This window comes from Physella acuta, unplaced genomic scaffold (assembly GCF_028476545.2).
Source record: "Physella acuta isolate Inbredline_101_S28 unplaced genomic scaffold, ASM2847654v3 ptg000079l, whole genome shotgun sequence".
Classification (NCBI taxonomy): Eukaryota; Metazoa; Mollusca; class Gastropoda; family Physidae; genus Physella; species Physella acuta.
Genome location: NW_026731599.1, coordinates 3,533,126 through 3,558,190, shown reverse-complemented (window position 1 = coordinate 3,558,190; position 25,065 = coordinate 3,533,126). Strand labels below are relative to the sequence as shown.

The 25,065-nt window shown below is 39.9% G+C and overlaps 1 protein-coding gene across 1 annotated transcript; it reads left to right on the top strand.

Annotated features, from left to right (window-relative positions):
- The first annotated feature begins 7,727 nt into the window (after positions 1–7,727).
- Positions 7,728–23,630, top strand: LOC131956854 (transcription factor 15). Its single transcript, XM_059321470.1, has 3 exons — positions 7,728–8,270; positions 10,283–10,479; positions 23,170–23,630. The coding sequence occupies exons 1-3, from the start codon at positions 8,114–8,116 to the stop codon at positions 23,233–23,235; spliced, it is 420 nt and encodes a 139-aa protein (XP_059177453.1). The 5' UTR covers positions 7,728–8,113; the 3' UTR covers positions 23,236–23,630.
- Positions 23,631–25,065: the final 1,435 nt, after the last annotated feature.

Below are 25,065 nucleotides of genomic sequence, written 5' to 3'. Positions count from 1 at the left end.
CTAGCTACAGTTGCCGACTAGCTACAGTTGCCGACTAGCTACAGCTGCCGACTAGCTACAGTTGCCGACTAGCTACAGCTGCCGACTAAGTTAGTGCACATTATATTGTAAACACATTTGAGGCTATTTAGTTGTTAAATGTGCCAGGACTTAACAATAACGTGAGCGTAAATCAAACTATTCAATAGTGATGACAGTGATGACAATTAACTACAACAAAATCTAGCGGCAGTGATATTCCCTAAACATCCTCTCTATTCCAAATTTTTAAATCGCGTAGAAAAACAAAATGGCTTAAAAGGCTGGTTCCAAATAGTTGATGACAGAAAGCATATTTTTCAACCAACCAAAATTGTATATTTTATAATACTTGTGTAATAAGTACAAAATAACTTCCGGTTTTATTAAGGTTAGAAATATTCAAATAAATGTTTACTTGTAATATAATTGTGCTGACCACACTATCTCTTCATATGCCGAGGTCACAGAAACAAGTGAACTCTACTTCACTTGCCCTATAGACCGTCAGGTTTGAAAAGGAAACTTTACTTTTAATATTATAGTAATTTAGCTAAAACTTTTATTTTTTTATTTGGACTAATAGAGTCAGTGTGTTGAGGTGATAGGGAATGTTATATTATTTAATATAAACTATGAACTTCTAGGCCATACACCATAGTCCACTATTGTGTATTTTATCTTTGAAAACAATTGTTGTGGCTTTCATTGTTTTACTCTCCCTGGCCACTTCGGTTGACGTCAAGGGGAGGTTGTGGGCGGTGTTAAAAATATTTGAATTGATAAAATTGTTCTAAACGGCTTTTCAACGGCTTACATTCAATACAAAAATATGAAAATGAGTGAAATCGATGGTTCCCAAGCAGCCTTTCAATTTTTAAAAAATGTTACTATAATGTTATCGCTTGTCTTTCTTTTTTTTTTTTTTTAAATTTTAAATTAGTATGATTACATAGACTTAACATGTCTATTGCACGCCAAATAACAGAGCGGAAAATAAGTTCTTTATAAAGTAAATATTGATACATTCTTTAAAAAGTAAATGAAACATCTAATTCAGCCAAATTTTGTGTTTCAATAGGCTTGAAAAGCTGGTTCCAAATTAGTGTTGCCAGAAAACATATTTTTCAACCAAAATTTGAATATTTTATAACATTTGTGTAACAAGTACAAAAATACTTCCGGTTTTATTTTGGCTAGAAAAAAGAAATAATTACTAGTAATATAATAGTAATTTAACAAACACTTTTATTTTTAATTTGGATTAGTAGAGTCGGTGTGTTGTGGAGATTATTATATTATTTGATTTTAAATACAATACTACGCTTTACACCATAGATCACTATTGTGTATTTTTATCATGGAAAACAATTGTTCTGACTTTTACTGTTTTACTCTCCCTGGCCATTCCGGTTGACTTCAAGGAGAGGTTGAGGGCAGTTTTTGAAAATATTTGAATTGATTAAATAATTATATATATATATATATATATATATATATATATATATATATATATATATATATATATATATATATATATTATATTCGATACAAAAATATAAAAAATGAGTGTATTCGATGGTTTCCAAACGGCTTTACATTTTACAAACGTAACTATAATTGTATCGCTTGCCCTGTTTTTAAAAGATTTTTTCCAAAAAATTTATTATGATTACATAGACTTTTTGTTTTATTCTTTGCCATTGAGTTCTGACCTACGTGAAAAGTTTTGAAGAAATCGGTTCTGTTGAATTGATCTTATTTCAGAAATTGGAAATTTCTTCCAACTTACTGAATGGTTTTTAACGTTATCGGTATTTTAGAAACCAGAAATAAAGACAACGTTCCACTTCCAGTTTTCGGGCAGTGAGAGTACTTTAAATATAAGATCTTTTCCGACTTATATGAAATTTCATCTACCTAACTTCAATGATACTCACGTTATAGCGTTCCGAAAACCGTTCTAAATTTGACAGAAACATGAGCATACAATGTAATACTGATATGTACAATTTGTACCTAATATGTACCTAATTTCTTAGCACGATTTCAATACTTTCACTTTACTTCGGGGTCATCGATAAATGACGTCACGCTTTTTTGACGATTTTTACCTCCCCCCCCCCTCTCCCCTCCGTCACACGTCGTCACAAAAAGCCCAACCCCCTCCCCCTAAAATGACGTCACACCTCAGCCTACAGCCCCCTTCGAAATTGCTGTTGGATTTTTCTAAAACATCGATATTTTGATCAATTCCTATTACAACTATTAAAAAGGTTTTCTAAAACGCGAAATAACGGCTAAAACTCGTTTTCTAACATTGCTTTTTTATAATGCAAAAAAGTGTCGTCACACCATCTGAACCCCCCCCCCTCCCCCTCATCACCCACCGTCACAAAATTACGGACACCCCTCCCCCCTACGAGTGTGACGTCATTTATGGACGACCCCTTCATACACAATAAAGTAAAAATAAGGTATAGCCCTATATTATAAATCATAAGCGTAGTATAAAACATGTAATAACATGATTATAATAACATGATTATAATAAGATGATTATAATAACATGATTATAATAATGTGATTCTAATAACGTGATTATAATAATGTGATTATAATAATATGATTATAATAACATCATTATAATAACATCATTATAATAACATAATTATAATAACATGATTATAATAACATGATTATAATAACATGATTATAATAACATGCTTATAATAACATGATTATAATAACATGATTATAATAACACGATTATAATAACATGATTATAATAACACGATTATAATAACATGATTATAATAACATGATTATAATAACATGATTATAATAACATGATTATAATAACATGATTATAATAACATGATTATAATAACATGATTATAATAACAAGCAAACCCAGAACTCTCGAGTATCAGTGGTGTAGCTGGGGGGGGGGGGGGTGAAGGGTGTGGGGGGGGGGGAGGGGGGGTGGGGCGGGTGCCAAAATGGGTAGTCAAAATAATTAAAAAGCTTATTTTAAGCTGAGGTATTGCATTTTATACAGTCAGACTTACGAAGATTAAGGATTTTACACACTTTGAAAACGTTTTTTTTCTATCAATTTTGTGGCACCGAAATAGAAACAGTTATGGTAGCGTAACTGGTAAGTAGCGCCACAAGCCATTTCAACTTGGGGGAGGGGGGGGGGACGGGACTTTTTCACAAACATGAATAAATATAATATAAATGGAGGGAAGGGAGTGCACAATTGAAAGTCCGCCCCGGGCGCCGGCATGTGTCGCTAGGCCTCTGTCGTGTCTTTATGTACCATACCGTGGTCAAGTATCAGACGACTACCTGTCAGCCTCCACTTCCCTGTGGATACATAGGTCCCAGATACAAAACTTCAGCTTGTTTACTAGACAGAGGAGCTTGATTCTATCTAAATATAATAAAACTCTTGGCATAACCAAGACAAAATCAATCCACCGAATGGGTTTCTACAATGGCAACGATTTTGGAAAAATTTTTAGCAATCTTTGCTTAATTTTTTAAAAAACTTACAATGTTCTGAAGGGGAAGTAAAAACTAAAAAAAAAACATATTTTATTTGTGGCTCTTGCAAATACACATATAGGTACCATCAATAGCACCACCAGCACGTACAGATATAAGTACCATCATGTATGTACACATATTAGTACCATCAATAGCACCATCAACTAGTGAGGGTGCTAATGAGGGTGCTAATGAGGGTGCTAATATGTGTACGTGTTGTTCAAGGAATTTACGGGTCAGATGTACGGGTCAGATGTACGGGTCAGTTGTACGGGTCAGGTGTACGGGTCAGATGTACGGGTCAGATGTACTAGTGGGTCATTGATGTTGCACTTGTTTACAAGAACACACAGACTTATGTCGCCTTTTAGTTTTTGATATACATGTATATACACAGAACCCAACGTTGCCGGTATAATGCTTTCTATTAATAGCGTATCCATGTCCATACAGGCGAACTTTGCCGGCATTGGCTGTACTACGTCACACAAACCACGCCCCCACCATGTTCAGCCCCACCCTATTCTACGCCCACTTCACACACAAACTCTTGACCACCACTGATTGTCAAGTCAAACAACACACATGGTTAGATGGTTAGACGGTTAGATGGTTAGGTGGTTAGATGGTTCGGTGGTTAGATGGTTAGATGGTTAGGTGGTTAGATGATTAGATGGTTAGATGGTTAGACCGGTTAGATGTTTAGATGGTTAGATGGTTAGACGGTTATGTGGTTAGATGGTTAGATGGTTATATGGTTAGATGGTTAGATGGTTAGATGTTTAGATGGTTAGATGGTTAGACGGTTAGTTGGTTAGATGATTAGATGGTTAGGTGGTTAGACGGTTAGACCGGTTAGACCGGTTAGACCGGTTAGATGTTTAGATGGTTAGGTGATTAGATGGTTAGGTGGTTAGACAGATGGTTAAACAGTTAGATGGTTAGGTGGTTAGATGGTTAGGTGGTTATATGATTAGATGGTTAGATGTTTAGACCGGTTAGATGTTTAGATGGTTAGATGGTTAGATGGTTAGACAGATGGTTAAACAGTTAGATGGTTAGGTGGTTAGATGGTTCGGTGGTTAGATGGTTAGATGGTTAGAAGGTTAGATGGTTAGATGGTTAGATGGTTAGATGGTTAGATGGTTAGATGGTTAGACGGTTAGATGGTTATGTGGTTAGACGGTTAGGTGGTTAGCCGGTTAGAGTTATTCCTAATTAATAGTTTATTGATTAACATTTGTTCAAATTTAGGACGTTGCTAAAACAGAAGAAAATTTTCCGTCTTCTAAGAGGGGGGGGGGGGGGGGGGACTGGTAGTCAACTTTCTTAAAAAATTTAATTTTTTAAAATCTAAAATCATTATTTGTGATTATCTAGTGAAGGTTGGAATCATTTTTTTGAAAACGTTGTAAGGTGTTGTTTTCCACATAAATATTATCGGGAAAGTAGTTATGTATCAAGGCTATTGATCAGTATGCTAATACATACATTTATATGATAAAAAATTTAGAGATAAAGTTTCATTTTGAGTTGTCTCAGCTATATCAATTTTACAGTAAAGAACTCGGGGACTTAATTTATCTCAAAAGGTGCCTATCAGAAAGACTTCAAATAACCACTGTAAGTTGCGAATATATATATCTACAAATTAGTAGAAGGGTTTGGCCGTGCTTCAATTGTTTAAAAAGTTGTGACGTTTTAGAATTGTTTTCAAAGAAAATCATATGATTTTTTTTTCTTTTTAAAAATTGCACAAAAAATTCATTTTGTAAGATATCAAAATTTCCTTCTAAAAAACCGTCCTTTGTCATGTCTACTTGGAATGTGCAAAATTATTTTGCGTTGTTTTTAATTATTTGTTTAGTTATTTTGATTCTACTGTGTACCTCAAAATTATTCAATTTGACCTCAAATTTCGCTAAAAAGTAAAAATTGGTCCTAAATAAATACAATATTATAATGTTTAACGTATTTTAAAGTTAATACATTGCAAAAAAAAAAAAAGAAGCATGTATCTTATAATTTGTAACAAAATGTTTTTTCACTACCGCCCCCCCCCCCCCCCCTTAAACAGGTAACGATAGTGTCTGTCTCGCACATCTGCCGTGTCAGAATACAGACCACGTGACAGTTAAAAAACATGTTTTAACTTATTTATTTTTATTATAGTTTTGGCCGACAGAAATAATCTGTTGATCGTCCGCTAATCGATATCTGTATATTATCGACTTGGATGATCTGTCAATATTGAACATTGTCAACAACGGTTGGAACCAAATAAAAATAACAAAGTTAGACACTAGCTGCAACATAATAATACATCATAAATTAGTAAACTATTATTTAGATTAATCGACAATTCTTATTGTGTCTAATGTCAAATTGGACGTGATATTTGCTTTGAAGACAAATATTTTCTGCTATATTTAAAAAATAAGCATTACTTTTCGGGTTGCATAATTAAACGTGTGTTTCTACCAGTGTTTCTTCCAGACTTTTTTTCTCCGGGGGGGCACTTGAAATTTTCGGGGGGCGGTAAACTTTCTTCGGGGGGGCGGACACTGTTAAAAGTATATATTTTCTGTATAAATTATATAAATTTTATTCCGTTCGGGGGGGCGGTAAAAAATTTTCGGGGGGGGGCTTAGCCCCCCCGAAGAGATGCCTGGAAGAAACTCTGGTTTCTACATTCGAACATGTCTTTTATTTTATCACTGTAACGTCATTGATTCTAGAGTAAACATAGAACTAAAAATCCAATGCCGAAAAAAATACACAATAATGATGACGTCACCGGCACGCGATAATACAGGCACTAACATTACCGCTTAATTTGTCTAATCTTAAAAGTGGTCTGCATGCAGAGTTTCTTTCAGGCTTCTATTTTGGGTGTAGGACAGAACCCCCCCCCCCCCCCCCCACTGAATAACGTCTACCCCCCCCCCCCCCACGAACGAAATACGGGGCAGGGGGGGTGTTAAGTAGGCGGTAGTGGTAGGAGTTGGGTGGGTTTGATTAGATAAATCAAATGGGTCATTAACAAGTATTTTAAATGTTTAATTTGATAAGTTAAATTTCATTAACTATTATTTTAAATGTATAATTGGATAAGCCAAATGGGTCGTTAACATCTATTTTAAAGATGTGTTTGATTAGATATGATTAGCTAATAGCTGACATGTTATATTTTACATTACTCAAGCTAATAGCTGACATTATATTTTACATTACTCAAGCTAATAGCTGACATTATATTTTACATTACTTTTGCTGATAGCTGACATTATATTTTACATTACTCTTGCTAATAGCTGACATTATATTTTACATTACTCTTGCTAATAGCTGACATTATATTTTACATTACTCTTGCTAATAGCTGACATTATATTTTACATTACTCTTGCTAATAGCTGACATTATATTTTACAATACTCAAGCTAATAGCTGACAAATTTGTTCTAGATTCTACCAGCTCCCGCTACTTCAGTCAGCGATACGTCATTTCCTGTTACAGCTTGTTACGTCACGGCTCCAGTAGTGCCCCTGGCAGGACATCGTCTGCTGATGACGTCACATGATCTCTAGCGTCCATCTGGCAGTCATACAGCGCTTTGTGCGGGCTGGTCAGTAGACAGGTGGAGCCCTAGATAAGTGGAGCCCTAGATAAGTGGAGCCCAGCTGGACCGCGCTGGTCAGGCGTGATGAGAAGTTGATGGTCAGCCCACTCACGTGACCACTTGCCTCTCCACGTACCTGTGTCCATCCGCTGACCAATGCCACACTAGCAAGATTCAGCCAATCAAACAAGCGACTGTGTTCTTACGTCATCGGGCCAAGTAATTCAGCCAATGGCCGCTAAGGTGGAGCTGTGGTTCTGTGTGTAGGTGGTGGTGTTGGTGTGTGGTTGCTGGTGTATACCTAAATGAACAACTCAAGCGCTAAAGACTTGAGAAAAAAGAAAATCAAATTTCCAGCCGTTACGGTAGAAGGCCCATCTAAAGAAAGTAGACCAATAGAAGGCCGATTTACAGAAGTTAGACCAAAAGAAGGCCGATTTACAGAAGTTAGACCAATAGAAGGCCGATTTACAGAAGTTAGACCAATAGAAGGCCGATTTACAGAAGTTAGACCAATAGAAGGCCGATTTACAGAAGTTAGACCAATAGAAGGCAGATTTACAGAAGTTAGACCAAAAGAAGGCCGATCTACACAAAGTAGACCAACAGAAAGCCCCTATATAGGAGGTAATCAAACGGCAGTCCAATCAACAGAAGGTGGACCAATAGAAGGCCGATCCGTGGAGAGTAGACCAATAGAAGGCCGATCTGTGGAGAGTAGACCAATAGAAGGCCGATCTGTGGAGAGTAGACCAATAGAAGGCCGATCTGTGGAGAGTAGACAAATAGAAGGCCGATTTACAGAAATTGGACTAACGAAAGGCCGATCTCTAGAAAGTGGATACAGTTCCGGCTTGAGGGACTATAAGCCGGACAGACGACCGGAGCTGTTGCCGGCAGACAGAGGGGAGAGCCTAATGGAGAGCGGAAGTGCCGGCATGGATGGCTTGTGGGATGAGCGGTCAGCTGGAGGTCAGTGTGGCAAGCCGCGGTGCTCGGCCAATGCACGAGAGCGTGACCGTACACATAGCGTCAACACGGCCTTCGTCACGCTAAGAACTTTAATCCCTACAGGTGAGTTGTCTTCAGGTGTGCTAATTACAGGTGTGTACTGTGTTCTGGAATCTTCTGTGTTCTGGTGTGTTCTGTGTTCTGGTGTGCTCTAGTGTGTTCTTTGTTCTGGTGTGTTATGGTATTTCTATGTTCTCGTGTGTTCTTTGTTCTGGTGTGTTCTGTGTTCTGGTGTGTTCTATGTTCTGGTGTGTTCTAGTTTGTTCTTTGTTCTGGTGTGTTCTGTGTTCTAGTCTGTTCTGTGTTCTAGTGTGTTCTGTGTTCTAGTGTGTTCTATGTTCTAGTGTGTTCTGTGTTCTGGTATTTCAGTGTTCTGGTGTGTTCTTGTGTGTTCTGTGTTCTAGTGAGTTCTTTGCTCTGATGTGTTCTGGTATTTCTATGTTCTCGTGTGTTCTTTGTTCTGGTGTGTTCTGTGTTCTGGTGTGTTCTGTGTTCTGGTGTGTTCTAGTTTGTTCTTTGTTCTGGTGTGTTCTGTGTTGTGTTCTGGTGTGTTCTGTGTTCTAGTGTGTTCTGTGTTCTGGTGTGTTCTGTGTTCTAGTGTGTTCTATGTTCTAGTGTGTTCTGTGTTCTGGTGTGTTCTGTCTTCTTGTGTGTTCTGTGTTCTGGTGTGTTCATTTTTTATTGAAAGTAAACGCGAGTCAATTATTACCGATACAAGATGGCCACCGTATACAATATAAATAGCTGTTAGAGTAGACAGACAACTGGTGATGTAGACAGACAGACAACTGGTTATGTAGACAGACAGACAACTGGTGATGTAGACAGACAGACAACTGGTGATGTAGACAGACAGACAACTGGTAATGTAGACAGACAGACAACTGCTGATGTAGACAGATAGACAACTGGTGATGTAGACAGACAGACAACTGGTGATGTAGACAGACAGACAACTGGTGATGTAGACAGACAGACAACTGGTGATGTAGACAGACAGACAACTGGTGATGTAGACAGACAACTGGTGATGTAGACAGACAGACAACTGGTGATGTAGACAGACAGACAACTGGTGATGTAGACAGACAGACAACTGGTGATGTAGACAGACAACTGGTGATGTAGACAGACAACTGGTGATGTAGACAAACAACTGGTGATGTAGATAGACAGACAACTGGTGATGTAGACAGACAACTGGTGATGTAGACAGACAGACAACTGGTGATGTAGACAGACAGACAACTGGTGATGTAGACAGACAGACAACTGGTGATGTAGACAGACAAGTGGTGATGTAGACAGACAAATGGTGATGTAGACAGACAACTGGTGATGTAGACAGACAGACAACTGGTGATGTAGACAGACAGACAACTGGTGATGTAGACAGACAACTGGTGATGTAGACAGACAGACAACTGGTGATGTAGACAGACAGACAACTGGTGATGTAGACAGACAACTGGTGATGTAGACAGACAGACAACTGGTGATGTAGACAGACAACTGGTGATGTAGACAGACAGACAACTGGTGATGTAGACAGACAGACAACTGGTGATGTAGACAGACAACTGGTGATGTAGACAGACAACTGGTGATGTAGACAGACAGACAACTGGTGATGTAGACAGACAGACAACTGCTGATGTAGACAGACAGACAACTGGTGATGTAGACAGACAGACAACTGGTGATGTAGACAGACAGACAAATGGTGATGTAGACAGACAGACAACTGGTGATGTAGACAGACAGACAACTGGTGATGTAGACAGACAGACAACTGGTGATGTAGACAGACAGACAACTGGTGATGTAGACAGACAGACAACTGGTGATGTAGACAGACAACTGATGATGTAGACAGACAACTGGTGATGTAGACAGACAGACAACTGGTGATGTAGACAGACAGACAACTGGTGATGTAGACAGACAACTGATGATGTAGACAGACAACTGGTGATGTAGACAGACAGACAACTGGTGATGTAGACAGACAACTGGTGATGTAGACAGACAGACAACTGGTGCAGTAGAGTGAGCCTGAATGTCTGTCTCCCCAGAGCCTGCTGACCGGAAGCTGTCCAAGATCGAGACCTTACGTCTGGCGGCCAGCTACATCGCCCACCTGAGCACGGTGTTGATGGTGGGCGCCGAGTGCTCTGAGCAGCCCTGCATCAAGCACCAGGCCATGATCCGCGGGCACGAGATGCCCAAACCTGTCTGCACCTTCTGCCTCAGTGCTGCCAGGCATAAACCGGTAGGTCACACTGCTACATGCAACCTTGTTGTCTGTTGGTTGGGCGGTGGTGTTTTGTGGTGGTGTGTGGTGTTTTGTATTGTTTTGTATTGTTTTGTAATGGTGTGTGGTGATTTGTGGTTTTCTGTTGGTAGGTGGTTCGTGGGAGGTGGTTATTGGATGGTGTTTGGTGGTTGGTGTTTGGTGGTATTAGACAGTATACACGTCAGAATTATACACAGAGACGTATGGGTATATGGCATAAATTTAAATGAAAGGCCTATGTAGGCGTATATATATATATATATATATATATATATATATATATATATATATATATATATATATATATATATATATATATATACTAGCTGCATACCCGTGCTCCGCCACGGTGAATCTTTTTTAAATGTACCAACTTGGGAACAGAAGAAAACTAAACGCAAACACAAACACAAACTCCAACACAACGCAAACACAAACTCAAAAGAAAACACAAACACAAAAAGAATGCAAACACAAACACAATGCAAACACAAATGCAAACTCAAACGCAGAAAAACAGAAACGAAAAAACAAACGCAACACGCAAACACAAAAGAAAACAAACACAGACACAATGCAAGCACAAAAAAACACAAACGCTAACCGTAACGCTAACGCAACTTGCATAACATAAACACAACATAAACGCATAGTGCTTACAGTTTAGCCCGTTGCGCCAAATCGCACCCTGCCAGTGGCGACGCCTCTGATTATACCCAAGTCTGTACTAGAGGTACTAGAATACGGTCTAAAGCGCCGTTTATTTTTAATTTTAAAAAATACCAATATGTCTCCTAATCCCAAATATGTGTGTGTGTGTATGTTTGCGTGTGTGTTTGTGTGTGTGAACTTTTGACCCAGGTCATATCCTGCTCACCTAACGGTATACTAGACAAACATGGCGCCGTGTATTTATCTTTCATTTCCGACAAGGGCGGTAACTGCTGATCTTTAATACACCAGGATCAACTTTGGTAATTTTATTGGGCGAATCTGCGAGAGACAAATATGTGGCAACCATTTTGGTAAATCTTTGTGGCAACCAGTTTGGTAAATCTTTGTGGCAACCATTTTGGTAAAGTTATGTGGCAACCATTTTGGTAAAGTTATGTGGCAACCATTTTGGCAACCAGTTTGGTAAAGTTATGTGGCAACCATTTTGGCAACCAATTTGGTAAAGTTATGTGGCAACCAGTTTGGTAAAGTTATGTGGCAACCATTTTGGCAACCAATTTGGTAAAGTTATGTGGCAACCAGTTTGGTAAAGTTATGTGGCAACCATTTTGGTAAAGCTATGTGGCAACCAGTTTGGTAAATCTTTGTGGCAACCATTTTGGCAACCAGTTTGGTAAAGTTATGTGGCAACCAGTTTGGTAAAGTTATGTGGCAACCATTTTGGTAAAGCTATGTGGCAACCAGTTTGGTAAAGTTATGTGGCAACCATTTTGGCAACCAGTTTGGTAAAGTTATGTGGCAACCATTTTGGCAACCAATTTGGTAAAGTTATGTGGCAACCATTTTGGTAAAGTTATGTAGCAACCATTTTGGTAAAGCTATGTGGCAACCAGTTTGGTAAAGTTATGTGGCAACCATTTTGGTAAAGTTATGTGGCAACCAGTTTGGTAAATCTTTGTGGCAACCAGTTTGGTAAAGTTATGTGGCAACCATTTTGGTAAAGCTATGTGGCAACCATTTTGGTAAAGTTATGTGGCAACCATTTTGGTAAAGTTATGTGGCAACCAGTTTGGTAAATCTTTGTGGCAACCAGTTTGGTAAATCTTTGTGGCAACCAGTTTGGTAAAGTTATGTGGCAACCAGTTTGGTAACGTTATGTGGCAACCATTTTGGTAACCAGTTTGGTAAAGTTATGTGGCAACCATTTTGGCAACCAGTTTGGTAAAGTTATGTGGCAACCATTTTGGCAACCAATTTGGTAAAGTTATGTGGCAACCAGTTTGGTAAAGTTATGTGGCAACCATTTTGGCAACCAATTTGGTAAAGTTATGTGGCAACCAGTTTGGTAAAGTTATGTGGCAACCATTTTGGTAAAGTTATGTGGCAACCAGTTTAGTAAATCTTTGGTAAAGTTATGTTTAAAGAACGCCCCAAATGTTTCCCATGTGTGTGTCTCGGCGCCCCATCTATCACAGCGATCAGCACCGCTTGCAAGACAAACAGACGTAGAATGTCGGGGTAATGCTGGTCTCGTCTCGCTTCAGTTCTCACAGACATTCTTGGTACACTCAGGCTAGGCTAGCATACTGGGGTTAGGCTAGCATACTGGGGTTAGGCTAGCGTACTGGGGTTAGGCTAGCATACTGGGGTTAGGCTAGCATACTGGGGTTAGGCTAGGGTTTGTGGCCCTGTATGTGGCCCTGTTTGTGGTCCTGTATGTGGAATAATACCATAAATATATACGTCCACAGAAGTGGAATAATACCATAAATATATACGTCCACAGAAGTGGAATAATACCATAAATATATACGTCCACAGAAGTGGAATAATACCATAAATATATACGTCCACAGAAGTGGAATAATACCATAAATATATACGTCCACAGAAGTGGAATAATACCATAAATATATACGTCCACAGAAGTGGAATAATACCATAAATATATACGTCCACAGAAGTGGAATAATACCATAAATATATACGTCCACAGAAGTGGAATAATACCATAAATATATACGTCCACAGAAGTGGAATAATACCATAAATATATACGTCCACAGAAGTGGAATAATACCATAAATATATACGTCCACAGAAGTGGAATAATACCATAAATGTATACGTCCACAGAAGTGGAATAATACCATAAATGTATACGTCCACAGAAGTGGAATAATACCATAAATATATACGTCCACAGAAGTGGAATAATACCATAAATGTATACGTCCACAGAAGTGGAATAATACCATAAATATATACGTCCACAGAAGTGGAATAATACCATAAATATATACGTCCACAGAAGTGGAATAATACCATAAATATATACGTCCACAGAAGTGGAATAATACCATAAATATATACGTCCACAGAAGTGGAATAATACCATAAATATATACGTCCACAGAAGTGGAATAATACCATAAATATATACGTCCACAGAAGTGGAATAATACCATAAATGTATACGTCCACAGAAGTGGAATAATACCATAAATGTATACGTCCACAGAAGTGGAATAATACCATAAATATATACGTCCACAGAAGTGGAATAATACCATAAATGTATACGTCCACAGAAGTGGAATAATACCATAAATATATACGTCCACAGAAGTGGAATAATACCATAAATATATACGTCCACAGAAGTGGAATAATACCATAAATATATACGTCCACAGAAGTGGAATAATACCATAAATATATACGTCCACAGAAGTGGAATAATACCATAAATATATACGTCCACAGAAGTGGAATAATACCATAAATATATACGTCCACAGAAGTGGAATAATACCATAAATATATACGTCCACAGAAGTGGAATAATACCATAAATATATACGTCCACAGAAGTGGAATAATACCATAAATATATACGTCCACAGAAGTGGAATAATACCATAAATATATACGTCCACAGAAGTGGAATAATACCATAAATATATACGTCCACAGAAGTGGAATAATACCATAAATATATACGTCCACAGAAGTGGAATAATACCATAAATATATACGTCCACAGAAGTGGAATAATACCATAAATATATACGTCCACAGAAGTGGAATAATACCATAAATATATACGTCCACAGAAGTGGAATAATACCATAAATATATACGTCCACAGAAGTGGAATAATACCATAAATATATACGTCCACAGAAGTGGAATAATACCATAAATATATACGTCCACAGAAGTGGAATAATACCATAAATATATACGTCCACAGAAGTGGAATAATACCATAAATATATACGTCCACAGAAGTGGAATAATACCATAAATATATACGTCCACAGAAGTGGAATAATACCATAAATATATACGTCCACAGAAGTGGAATAATACCATAAATATATACGTCCACAGAAGTGGAATAATACCATAAATATATACGTCCACAGAAGTGGAATAATACCATAAATATATACGTCCACAGAAGTGGAATAATACCATAAATATATACGTCCACAGAAGTGGAATAATACCATAAATATATACGTCCACAGAAGTGGAATAATACCATAAATATATACGTCCACAGAAGTGGAATAATACCATAAATATATACGTCCACAGAAGTGGAATAATACCATAAATATATACGTCCACAGAAGTGGAATAATACCATAAATATATACGTCCACAGAAGTGGAATAATACCATAAATATATACGTCCACAGAAGTGGAATAATACCATAAATATATACGTCCACAGAAGTGGAATAATACCATAAATATATACGTCCACAGAAGTGGAATAATACCATAAATATATACGTCCACAGAAGTGGAATAATACCATAAATATATACGTCCACAGAAGTGGAATAATACCATAAATATATACGTCCACAGAAGTGGAATAATACCATAAATATATACGTCCACAGAAGTGGAATAATACCATAAATATATACGTCCACAGAAGTGGAATAATACCATAAATATATACGTCCACAGAAGTGGAATAATACCATAAATATATACGTCCACAGAAGTGGAATAATACCATAAATATATACGTCCACAGAAGTGGAATAATACCATAAATATATACGTCCACAGAAGTGGAATAATACCATAAATATATACGTCCACAGAAGTGGAATAATACCATAAATATATACGTCCACAGAAGTGGAATAATACCATAAATATATACGTCCACAGAAGTGGAATAATACCATAAATATATACGTCCACAGAAGTGGAATAATACCATAAATGTATACGTCCACAGAAGTGGAATAATACCATAAATATATACGTCCACAGAAGTGGAATAATACCATAAATATATACGTCCACAGAAGTGGAATAATACCATAAATGTATACGTCCACAGAAGTGGAATAATACCATAAATGTATACGTCCACAGAAGTGGAATAATACCATAAATATATACGTCCACAGAAGTGGAATAATACCATAAATATATACGTCCACAGAAGTGGAATAATACCATAAATATATACGTCCACAGAAGTGGAATAATACCATAAATATATACGTCCACAGAAGTGGAATAATACCATAAATATATACGTCCACAGAAGTGGAATAATACCATAAATATATACGTCCACAGAAGTGGAATAATACCATAAATGTATACGTCCACAGAAGTGGAATAATACCATAAATGTATACGTCCACAGAAGTGGAATAATACCATAAATATATACGTCCACAGAAGTGGAATAATACCATAAATGTATACGTCCACAGAAGTGGAATAATACCATAAATATATACGTCCACAGAAGTGGAATAATACCATAAATGTATACGTCCACAGAAGTGGAATAATACCATAAATATATACGTCCACAGAAGTGGAATAATACCATAAATGTATACGTCCACAGAAGTGGAATAATACCATAAAACCAAGTGAACGGATAGCCAGCATTAATGACTGGTTTGTCGGTGTATCTATATCTGTATCTGTATCTGTATCTATATCTGTATCTGTATCTATGTTTGTTTTGAGAAGGCCGCTAACTCCAGCAAACATCGACGCTTCAGACTTCCTGTTCTTTGATATGTTTTCTCGAGGCGAGCAAGAAGCGGGCGGTTGTTGCAGCATTGTTCAACTTTTGTATCCAAACGTTGGGGGAGGTGAGGACATCCCCCTAAAACAACATCACTCGTCGGTCTGGCTACACAGCCCAGGCAATTATTGCGGGCTGTTTGTTGCCACGAGGTGGGGGTGGGGCGGGGGTGGGTCTGTAGCCAGACCTCAACACCCGGGTTAAAGAAACATCAGGCGGCGGCCATCTTGCCGGCGCCATCATTAGATGACGTCAGTGTCAGGCAGCTTCGTGTGGGACCAGGTCAAACGGTACACGCTACTATTTTTTTATCTCAGTTTTTGACAAAGTTCTTTAGTAGCAACATGAGCGGTCTTTAACTGAGATAGGATGTGCAACTCAGGGCCCGCCGGGTTTAAAACGGTACAACAGCACTAGACAGGACTAGCAAACAGCCGCAAGTCAAAACATGGGGCACAGCAAACAGCCGCAAGTCAAACCATCGTGCCTAGCAAACAGCAAACAGCCGCAAGTCAAACCATCGTGCCTAGCAAACAGCAAACAGCCGCAAGTCAAACCATCGTGCCTAGCAAACAGCAAACAGCCGCAAGTCAAACCATCGTGCCTAGCAAACAGCCGCAAGTCAAAACATGGGGCACAGCAAACAGCAAACAGCCGCAAGTCAAAACATGGGGCACAGCAAACAGCCGCAAGTCAAAACATGGGGCACAGCAAACAGCAAACAGCCGCAAGTGAAAGGCTGAGAGATTTGCTAGTGGTCCCAAGACCGGTGTGTTTCTAGACTACACAGATACAAGACGTGCCACTACACAGCTGTGCTGCCGGCTGACGTGCCACTACACAGCTGCCGGCTGACGTGCCACTACACAGCTGCCGGCTGACGTGCCACTACACAGCTGCCGGCTGACGTGCCACTACACAGCTGCCGGCTGACGTGCCACTACACAGCTGTGCTGCCGGCTGACGTGCCACTACACAGCTGTGCTGCCGGCTGCCGACATTCCCCTGAGGATGTCTGACAGTCCGTGCTCCAGAAACGTGAGCCCTCTCATCGCCGCCAGATTTATGCGCGTGCTTCGTGAAGCGAAGCGGCGATCCGTGTTTACTCAGCTGCGGTAATTACCTGAGCCCCGGGCCATCAGCTCTAGCCCCGGGCCATCAGCTCTAGCCCCGGGCCGTAGGGTTCTAGCCCCGGGCCATCAGCTCTAGCCCCGGGCCATCAGCTCTAGCCCCGGGCCATCAGCTCTAGCCCCGGGCCATCAGCTCTAGCCCCGGGCCATCAGCTCTAGCCCCGGGCCATCAGCTCTAGCCCCGGGCCATCAGCTCTAGCCCCGTGTCTGGGTGTGGTTACGGGTTGCTTGCAGTTTAATCGTGACGTCAAATACAGTTTCTCTCCCCCCCCCTCCCCTAACCCGGTTGTCCAGACGTCTTCACTACAATTTGGCTGCCTATACTGACCTCTGTATAGTTTCCATTGACCTACTGTATGTTGTACATATTGGCCCACAAGTTGACCATCTTACTGTATGTTGTACATATTGGCCCACAACTTGACCACCTTACTGTATGTTGTACATATTGGCCCACAAGTTGACCATCTTACTGTATGTTGTACATATTGGCCCACAACTTGACCACCTTACTGCATGTTGTACATATTGGCCCACAACTTACTGTATGTTGTACATATTGGCCCACAACTTGACCACCTTACTGTATGTTGTACATATTGGCCCACAACTTGACCACCTTACTGTATGTTGTACATATTGGCCCACAAGTTGACCACCTTACTGTATGTTGTACATAATGGCCCACAAGTTGACCACCTTACTGTATGTTGTACATAATGGCCCACAAGTTGACCATGTTACTGTATGTTGTACATATTGGCCCACAACTTGACCACCTTACTGTATGTTGTACATATTGGCCCACAAGTTGACCATCTTACTGTATGTTGTACATATTGGCCCACAACTTGACCACCTTACTGTATGTTGTACATATTGGCCCACAACTTGACCACCTTACTGTATGTTGTACATATTGGTCCACAAGTTTACCATCTTACTGTATGTTGTACATATTGGCCCACAACTTGACCACCTTACTGTATGTTGTACATATTGGCCCACACGTTGACCATCTTACTGTATGTTGTACATATTGGCCCACATCTTACTGTATGTTGTACATATTGGCCCACAAGTTGACCACCTTACTGTATGTTGTACATATTGGCCCACAAGTTGACCATCTTACTGTATGTTGTACATATTGGCCCACAAGTTGACCACCTTACTGTATGTTGTACATATTGGCCCACAAGTTGACCATCTTACTGTATGTTGTACATATTGGCCCACAAGTTGACCACCTTACTGTATGTTGTACATATTGGCCCACAACTTGACCACCTTACTGTATGTGGTACATATTGGCCCACAACTTGACCACCTTCCTGTATGTTGTACATATTGGCCCACAACTTGACCATCTTACTGTATGTTGTACATATTGGCCCACAACTTGACCACCTTACTGTATGCTGTACATATTGGCCCACAACTTGACCATCTTACTGTATGTTGACATATAATAATGTTGTACATATTGGCCCACAACTTGACCACCTTACTGTATGTTGTACATATTGGCCCACAACTTGACCATCTTACTGTATGTTGTACATATTGGCCCACAACTTGACCATCTTACTGTATGTTGTACATATTGGCCCACAACTTGACCACCTTACTGTATGTTGTACATATTGGCCCACAAGTTGACCATCTTACTGTATGTTGTACATATTGGCCCACAACTTGACCACCTTACTGCATGTTGTACATATTGGCCCACAACTTGACCACCTTACTGTATGTTGTACATATTGGCCCACAACTTACTGTATGTTGTACATATTGGCCCACAAGTTGACCACCTTACTGTATGTTGTACATATTGGCCCACAAGTTGACCATCTTACTGTATGTTGTACATATTGGCCCACAAGTTGACCACCTTACTGTATGTTGTACATATTGGCCCACAACTTGACCACCTTACTGTATGTGGTACATATTGGCCCACAACTTGACCACCTTACTGTATGTTGTACATATTGGCCCACAACTTGACCACCTTACTGTATGTTGTACATATTGGCCCACAAGTTGACCATCTTACTGCATGTTGTAAATATTGGCCCACAACTTGACCACCTTACTGCATGTTGTACATATTGGCCCACAACTTGACCACCTTACTGTATGTTGTACATATTGGCCCACAACTTACTGTATGTTGTACATATTGGCCCACAAGTTGACCATCTTACTGTATGTTGTACATATTGGCCCACAAGTTGACCATCTTACTGTATGTTGTACATATTGGCCCACAAGTTGACCACCTTACTGTATGTTGTACATATTGGCCCACAACTTGACCACCTTACTGTATGTGGTACATATTGGCCCACAACTTGACCACCTTACTGTATGTTGTACATATTGGCCCACAACTTGACCACCTTACTGTATGTTGTACATATTGGCCCACAACTTGACCACCTTACTGTATGTTGTACATATTGGCCCACAAGTTGACCATCTTACTGTATGTTGTACATATTGGCCCACAACTTGACCACCTTACTGCATGTTGTACATATTGGCCCACAAGTTGACCATCTTACTGTATGTTGTACATATTGGCCCACAAGTTGACCATCTTACTGTATGTTGTACATATTGGCCCACAAGTCGACCACCTTACTGTATGTTGTACATATTGGCCCACAACTTGACCACCTTACTTTATGTGGTACATATTGGCCCACAACTTGACCACCTTACTGTATGTTGTACATATTGGCCCACAACTTGACCACCTTACTGTATGTTGTACATATTGGCCCACAACTTACTGTATGTTGTACATATTGGCCCACAAGTTGACCATCTTACTGTATGTTGTACATATTGGCCCACAAGTTGACCATCTTACTGTATGTTGTTCATATTGGCCCACAAGTTGACCACCTTACTGTATGTTGTACATATTGGCCCACAACTTGACCACCTTACTGTATGTTGTACATATTGGCCCACAACTTACTGTATGTTGTACATATTGGCCCACAAGTTGACCATCTTACTGTATGTTGTACATATTGGCCCACAAGTTGACCATCTTACTGTATGTTGTACATATTGGCCCACAAGTTGACCACCTTACTGTATGTTGTACATATTGGCCCACAACTTGACCACCTTACTGTATGTGGTACATATTGGCCCACAACTTGACCACCTTACTGTATGTTGTACATATTGGCCCACAACTTGACCACCTTACTGTATGTTGTACATATTGGCCCACAAGTTGACCATCTTACTGTATGTTGTACATATTGGCCCACAACTTGACCACCTTACTGCATGTTGTACATATTGGCCCACAACTTGACCACCTTACTGCATGTTGTACATATTGGCCCACAACTTACTGTATGTTGTACATATTGGCCCACAAGTTGACCATCTTACTGTATGTTGTACATATTGGCCCACAAGTTGACCATCTTACTGTATGTTGTACATATTGGCCCACAAGTTGACCATCTTACTGTATGTTGTACATATTGGCCCACAAGTTGACCACCTTACTGTATGTTGTACATATTGGCCCACAACTTGACCACCTTACTGTATGTGGTACATATTGGCCCACAACTTGACCACCTTACTGTATATTGTACATATTGGCCCACAACTTGACCACCTTACTGTATGTTGTACATATTGGCCCACAAGTTGACCATCTTACTGTATGTTGTACATATTGGCCCACAACTTGACCACCTTACTGCATGTTGTACATATTGGCCCACAACTTGACCACCTTACTATATGTTGTACATATTGGCCCACAACTTACTGTATGTTGTACATATTGGCCCACAAGTTGACCATCTTACTGTATGTTGTACATATTGGCCCACAAGTTGACCACCTTACTGTATGTTGTACATATTTGCCCACAAGTTGACCATCTTACTGTATGTTGTACATATTGGCCCACAACTTGACCACCTTACTGTATGTTGTACATATTGGCCCACAAGTTGACCACCTTACTGTATGTTGTACATATTGGCCCACAAGTTGACCATCTTACTGTATGTTGTACATATTGGCCCACAAGTTGACCATGTTACTGTATGTTGTACATATTGGCCCACAACTTGACTACCTTACTGTATGTTGTACATATTGGCCCACAACTTGACCATCTTACTGTATGTTGTACATATTGGCCCACAACTTACTGTATGTTGTACATATTTGCCCACAAGTTGACCATCTTACTGTATGTTGTACATATTGGCCCACAACTTGACCACCTTACTGTATTTTGTACATATTGGCCCACAACTTGACTACCTTACTGTATGTTGTACATAATGGCCCACAAGTTGACCATCTTACTGTATGTTGTACATATTGGCCCACAACTTACTGTATGTTGTACATATTGGCCCACAACTTGACTACCTTACTGTATGTTGTACATATTGGCCCACAACTTGACCATCTTACTGTATGTTGTACATATTGGCCCACAACTTACTGTATGTTGTACATATTGGCCCACAAGTTGACCATCTTACTGTATGTTGTACATATTGGCCCACAACTTGACCACCTTACTGTATTTTGTACATATTGGCCCACAACTTGACTACCTTACTGTATGTTGTACATAATGGCCCACAAGTTGACCATCTTACTGTATGTTGTACATATTGGCCCACAACTTACTGTATGTTGTACATATTGGCCCACAACTTGACCACCTTACTGTATGTGGTACATATTGGCCCACAACTTGACCACCTTACTGTATGTTGTACATATTGGCCCACAACTTGACCACCTTACTGTATGTTGTACATATTGGCCCACAAGTTGACCACCTTACTGCATGTTGTAAATATTGGCCCACAACTTGACCACCTTACTGCATGTTGTACATATTGGCCCACAACTTGACCACCTTACTGTATGTTGTACATATTGGCCCACAACTTACTGTATGTTGTACATATTGGCCCACAAGTTGACCATCTTACTGTATGTTGTACATATTGGCCCACAAGTTGACCATCTTACTGTATGTTGTACATATTGGCCCACAAGTTGACCACCTTACTGTATGTTGTACATATTGGCCCACAACTTGACCACCTTACTGTATGTGGTACATATTGGCCCACAACTTGACCACCTTACTGTATGTTGTACATATTGGCCCACAACTTGACCACCTTACTGTATGTTGTACATATTGGCCCACAAGTTGACCATCTTACTGTATGTTGTACATATTGGCCCACAACTTGACCACCTTACTGCATGTTGTACATATTGGCCCACAACTTGACCACCTTACTGTATGTTGTACATATTGGCCCACAACTTACTGTATGTTGTACATATTGGCCCACAAGTTGACCATCTTACTGTATGTTGTACATATTGGCCCACAAGTTGACCATCTTACTGTATGTTGTACATATTGGCCCACAAGTTGACCACCTTACTGTATGTTGTACATATTGGCCCACAAGTTGACCATCTTACTGTATGTTGTACATATTGGCCCACAACTTGACCACCTTACTGTATTTTGTACATATTGGCCCACAACTTGACCACCTTACTGTATGTTGTACATATTGGCCCACAACTTGACTACCTTACTGTTTGTTGTACATATTGGCCCACATCTTACTGTATGTTGTACATATTGGCCCACAAGTTGACCACCTTACTGTATGTTGTACAGAATGACCCACACCCATCTGATTCTGACCTTGACCTTTCCCCCACAGATCCGCCCGGAGAGCTGCATGTTCAAGGACGTTCGGCATGCCATGCCAATCAGCATACGACGGTGACGTCATCAGCCTTCCTGTCAAAACGTCATGCGTGCTAGTTTTGGCATTTGACATCAGGTAGTGTCATATAGATGACCTCGGTGATGACGTATTTCCTCTACATGGCCTCAAATGACGGGCCAACAGCAGACGTGAAAATCTGGCACCCACTGGTTGGCCATTGACGCACTGGACGGCCATTGGCCATCGCCCTGTTTTTTCACAGTCTACAACTTTTGTCGAATATTTCCAGAACCTTCTTAGCCTCAGTCCTACCGCGTCAAGGTTACATCATTGGGTTTACATCTTCAAAGTTACAGCTTCAAGTCAACCTACAGCTTCAAGTCAACCTACAGCTTCAAGTCAACCTACAGCTTTAAGTCAACCTACAGCTTCCAGTCAACCTACAGCTTTAAGTCAACCTACAGCTTCCAGTCAACCTACAGCTTCAAGTCAACCTACAGCTTCAAGTCAACCTACAGCTTTAAGTCAACCTACAGCTTCAAGTCAACCTACAGCTTTAAGTCAACCTACAGCTTCCAGTCAACCTACAGCTTCAAGTCAACCTACAGCTTCAAGTCAACCTACAGCTTCAAGTCAACCTACAGCTTCAAGTCAACCTACAGCTTCAAGTCAACCTTCAGCTTTAAGTCAACCTACAGCTTTAAGTCAACCTACAGCTTCAAGTCAACCTACAGCTTCAAGTCAACCTACAGCTTCAAGTCAACCTACAGCTTCAAGTCAACCTACAGTTACAAGTTTACAGCTTCATGTAAGCATCAGAACTACAGCTTCTTATTAGTCTACATCTACAGCTTCCTGTGCACTGCTTAAGGCCTACAGCTTCAGTTCTACAGCTTCAGTTCTCCAGCTTTATGCTCACAGCTCCAATGCTAATGGTTCCTGGTATCGCCATGATGTGTTGTGTGACGCCTTCCCTTGGGATGTTCATTCCAAATTCTCGAGATGAAACTGTAGCCGTTGTCTTGAAGGTGTGGTATTGTGGGCGTGTCTTGGAGGTGTGGTAATGTGGGCGTGTCTTGGTGGTGTGGTGTCAGGTGTTGCAGTGAATATGTCACGTGGTGCAGTGAATGTGTCGCGTGGTACAGTGAATGTGTCACGTGGTACAGTATATGTGTCACGTGGTACAGCATATGTGTCACGTGGTATAGTAAATGTGTCACGGGTTGCAATGAATGTGTCACGTGGTACAGTGAATGTGTCACGTGGTACAGTGAATGTGTCACGTGGTACAGTGAATGTGTCACGTGGTACAGTGAATGTGTCACGTGGTACCGTGAATGTGTCACGTGGTACAGTGAATGTGTCACGTGGTGCAGTGAATGTTTCACGTGGTACAGCGAATGTGTGACGTGGTATAGTAAATGTGTCACGTGGTGCAATGATTGTGTCACGTGGTACCGTGAATGTTTACTACTTCTGAAGTTTCTAAAAGGGATGAGTCCACGAGTAAACGTTCACTCAGTTTAAATGACAAAAGTTCAATTTGATGTCATTTGGGCATTCGATTCGATGTCATTTGGGCATTCGAATTTTCATTTTTGAACGTGTTTATTCATGATTGAGATTTCTATTTATGAAATTATTGAATTGAGTTTTTTAACATAGTGTAAATATTTCATATTTTTACAGTGTAAATATTGAAATGGAATAATTTTGTGTTTGATTAAAGTGTACAGACTTCACTGACTCTGTCCTGTTATATATGTACATGTTTTGTTGCTATGTACAGGTTGTGTTGCTATAGAGACGCTAACAACTCTGTGTATAGCAATCACGTGTTACTGGTAAATCTTCGGCCACACATACAGGTAGTAGGTCAACACACAC

Bases quoted from the DNA above. Each gene is read 5' to 3' on its own strand.
- LOC131956854 (XM_059321470.1), top strand. From the start codon at position 8,114: ATGGAGAGCGGAAGTGCCGGCATGGATGGCTTGTGGGATGAGCGGTCA. The intron at 8,271-10,282 runs GTGAGTTGTCTT...CTGTCTCCCCAG, and splicing joins AAGAACTTTAATCCCTACAG to AGCCTGCTGACCGGAAGCTG. The intron at 10,480-23,169 runs GTAGGTCACACT...TTTCCCCCACAG, and splicing joins GTGCTGCCAGGCATAAACCG to ATCCGCCCGGAGAGCTGCAT.